Source organism: Opisthorchis viverrini (genome assembly GCF_000715545.1).
Source record: "Opisthorchis viverrini unplaced genomic scaffold opera_v5_355, whole genome shotgun sequence".
NCBI classification, from domain to species: Eukaryota; Metazoa; Platyhelminthes; class Trematoda; order Opisthorchiida; family Opisthorchiidae; genus Opisthorchis; species Opisthorchis viverrini.
Window position 1 is genome coordinate 410,447 of NW_008752017.1, and position 4,136 is coordinate 414,582.

Below are 4,136 nucleotides of genomic sequence, written 5' to 3' on the forward strand. Positions count from 1 at the left end.
TCAGCTCCCGCCTGCAACGCGCAGCTACCTCCCCCCCCAAACCATCGGTGAACGAAACTGCGGCAACTACAACCACAGTACGACGATTACGCGGTTATTACAGCTGACAATGATGATGATGATGATAGACAAGTCCACACGCGACGGGGCACAAACGACGTGCGATATTTGTCCTACGCGCGGGGGTCCATTGGCATTGTTCGGTGCGAAAGCGAGTCGGAAAAGCAGATCCTGGTTACCATACAGGCGACCTCGATTCAAACTCTTTAGACACAAGTTCTGTGATCAAGTAAACAATGAATGACGGCGGGATTCTTTGCGGCGTAGCCGGACATTTCATCCAGTAGTTCAGCTCTTTGAACCAGATTCTTTTTGCTCTACGGGTCGACTGGGGAGTTCTGTTCTGACTAGACTAGCTCATATTACACCGTTTTTGTGCAATACTGTTTCAATCCGACTTCCTGCTGTTGAACCTCAGAATACCGTTCAAATCATGAATTCTTAAATTGCCCTGCTTTCTTACAATACGGTATTACTGTCTTTTCCAAACCATGCGCCGAAGGTAGTTTCCACAGATTCTGGATTAGCACACCTTGCAAATTATTTTTCAGTTACTTTGTGATATAATTTTCTCTTAGATGCCGGATCACATGACCTTCAGGAAAATGGTTCTGACAGCGCGTTTCCCAATACCGAGGAAGATGACAATGACGTACCAACCCCTACGACGGCTGAAAACCCAGGAGATCATTTGCTTACTGAGGGCCTGGATTCTGTCTCCTCTGTTTTACTGGGGTCAACTGGCGAAAAGCCATTACCTGAATCACCCGGATCATTAGCCTCTGCGGATACGAAAACCACTCAACAACAGCCCGAGGTTGTCACTTCAACAAGTCCGAAGAAGTCGTGGCCTCTTCATAAAACTGCGTCGATATTTTTTCGCGCTCTTCCTCCAAGTGTTACTGAAGCGGAGCTCAAGGAAGTAAGTAACTACGGTCTTCCCTCTATTTTTCCCATTTTATGCTATCGGTCCCAAATTTCACCGATTTTACTATTCCGTTATCAGCTGTGTGCCTCACAACCGGGTTTTCTGCGGTTGGCTATGTGGGATCCTGTGCCGGAAAGACGATTCATGCGCCATGCGTGGGCCACTTACAAGCCAACTGTGAATATCAAGAAAATATGTTGGGCTCTGAATACTAGCCCACTCCTGCGTGAGAAGGTCACTTTACCCAATGGCGAATTAGGGGCTACCGTGAATCGGGATTTGGCTCAGCGTGTTCGTCCCCTAACCCCTCTTACTCGACACAAACCCGTAATGCGTCATGACTTGATGCTTGCCTCGCAGCTGGTGGCACGTCTGGATGCTGCCCATGGTCTCTGGCAGTCTGAAGATGATGACGCGGATGTTGAACGACAAGCTACTGAAGCCTCTGGTGCAATCGAATCAAAGTCTAAAAACATGCCTGCTCTGCTAGGTTTGGCGATTCGCAGCAAGAATCCGTTGTTGAAGAATCTGACTGACTACCTCGTTGAAGAAGGTGGTAGTGAAGAAGAAGCATTGCTGGGTAAGTAAAAACTGCGTGATTGATTACTTAACCGATACAACAAGAGTAGGCGGGCATTTGCTGTGGGTGGTATCGATTGATCAGCATAGCTTCACTGATAGCGGGTTAGCCTAATTCTGCATTAAGCAGCATAATAGTGAAAGGTGCTTCGTGGTCAGCTTCGTGTTTTCGGGCTGAAACATACTGCAAAGTTTACCCGGCCGGTTTGTGAATTCACATCGGTTGTATCGATTATACAGTTGTTTACAGAGTACAATTTGGCAAGTATTCAGAAGTAGATCAACAGTAGCTCAATCACGTACTCAGTGCCACTCCTGCACCAGTACTACTACCTTCAACGCGTAATGGCCCTTTTTTCTCGAAGTAGCCGATCGACTCTGGTGCATAGCTGGAAACAACGCATTCTTATTACATGGTTGACAGATGATAAGCTGAACTGATGGATCTTAGTTTTTGCATTGGTGATCCAAACTCCACCATGCAACGCTCAAATTACGTGTCAGCGTCTTGTAGTGCAACTCGTTTACTTCACGTCAATTTACTAGTTCTACTCTAACCACAAACATGGTGACGAGCCTGTAAGCGATCTGATTCCGTCGAGTGTTTTCATTCCAGCTGAATCGAATCAGAACGAATCGGAGGAAGGTGTCGATGGAGGTCATAACGGGCGTCCTATTCCTGTAGTCCTTGAATACGACCCCGTTTTGGCGAAGGCTCTAGACTACCTTATCCTGTATTTGCGTGTTGTGCACTCCGTGGACTTCTATGCTGGTGCCATTTACCCCATGGAGGACTCGATGCCCCATCGATGTGGCATACTACATGCTCGCGGAGATAGAGGTTTAAATCCCACACTTCCGGGTGGACGCTCGGCTGGATTGGTTTTCAACCAGAGGGAAATTTCTGAGCATATACGTGTAAGTTTCCTGTCTTGTAATGTCAGAAGTTGATGTGTTCTATTGTTAATTGAATCAGTACTCGGATCGTTTCTCTAAATGGTGGTGTCTGGTGACTCATAAGCGATAAGTGTGTCATCTTTTCTCATAGGGTCCCTCGCGCAGTTCGTGTCACGTTTGTGGTGCCCTGCTCACAGTATTTCACTCTGGCATTACTTTTTGACGATTTTCATGTACTGTTTTTCTAGAAAGCCGTTACATTTTCCCTTATGGTGTTGGTGGTTTCCTAAATTATGTACTGTTGTTCATCCCTCATCAGAATTTCGGGCTCAAGTTGCGTGGGATTATTGACGTCCCCAAAGACCTCACTGAAGAGGAGATGAAGAAGCTTGGAATGCGAGATCCAGAGAAGGCGGCTGAGGAGTTTGTTGAGGCCAATATACAGAAGAGGACGGGGAAGAAAAAACCGTAGGTTACGAATGCTCTGTATATGTTACGTTGGATGCCGAAGAAAGGTTGACTCCGAGCGATTTCCCCATCATTGACCAGTCATCACGGCGAAGGCATTGGAACTAGGTCGCTCAAGCCTCGACAGTAGCAGTCTTGAAGCCAAAAACCTTTCCCGCTGCAGCTTGCACTATATCGGGCTTGACACAGCAGAAAAATTCCTAGCTTTCGATTAATATAAATAAAGCAATATGGCTCACTACAGACGGTACCGTGCGCAGTCGCTTTCATTGGATGGAAGCGGCTCCGTGTTTTGAGCTATGTAGCGCTGTCTTCAAGTGGACTCAGTTATCGACGACGCCCTTAGTCAGCCATGTTCTCAAATTGGTTGCGACGAACGTAAATAGCTTGGTGTTGAGCAAACATGTGTTTGAATCGTATGCTACTCTGGCTGCTCATGACTATTAAGTTTGTAATCCACATTTTTTGCTTATTTGTTGCTGTTCACTGCAAGGTTTATTTCGGAACTGGTCAGCTGGAACAATGGGGAATACTTTTTATTCGGTGGCACGTAAGGTAGAACAGTTAGCTGCTTCGCACTCCACTTGATAGGTTATTTCTCAACTACGATTCATTATAACAGAAGTGAGGTTCTTATTTAATGTTTCGCTGAGGCCACAGGTGTCCAAGGAAAAGTGAGCATTGTAGCTGCTTATTAGCTGGTTCCTCGCCTAGCTTTTCACACCTGCGGCGAATATTCAAAATAAACTGCCTCAGCTACATGTATGGATCAACATCTCATTCGTTTCTTTCTTGCGCAGGTTCAAGGTTGTTTGGGTTTGTCCGCTATCCGATAAGAAGTTCCGGGAGCCAATATTTGTGCGGAAACACATTTTCAACAAACACATGGAGAAGGTCGAGGCAGCAAAAAAGGATAATGCCATATTCTTCAACAATTACCTACGTGATCCGCGTCGTCCTAGCTTGCCAGAAGCTCCGTATCATATCACGCAACACTATTTTGGATCTTCTGCAGGAAGTGGTGGTGGATACCGAGGGAATCGTGGCAGTGGCCGTGCCACAGGTGGTGGCAACTACCGTGGGAATTATCGTGGCAATAATCCCAATAATCCTTTGCTTCCGGGCTCTGTGGCCAGTTACGGTCGGCCAGGTGGTGCTTTCCAGGTTGGTTACTCTGCTTCAGTTTTTTTTCAAATCCTCCACT

General features: G+C 46.5%; 1 protein-coding gene across 1 annotated transcript in view; it reads left to right on the forward strand.

Moving 5' to 3' along the window:
• T265_15131 (hypothetical protein) overlaps positions 1-4,136 on the forward strand; it is a gene marked incomplete at both ends in the record, with an annotated part of 14,259 nt that overhangs the window by 8,477 nt on the left and 1,646 nt on the right. The window contains 5 exons of the mRNA XM_009176715.1: positions 639-982; positions 1,067-1,568; positions 2,184-2,485; positions 2,784-2,932; positions 3,733-4,096. Coding sequence (XP_009174979.1) covers positions 639-982; positions 1,067-1,568; positions 2,184-2,485; positions 2,784-2,932; positions 3,733-4,096 — 1,661 coding nt within the window. The remainder of the gene's footprint in view (positions 1-638; positions 983-1,066; positions 1,569-2,183; positions 2,486-2,783; positions 2,933-3,732; positions 4,097-4,136) is intronic.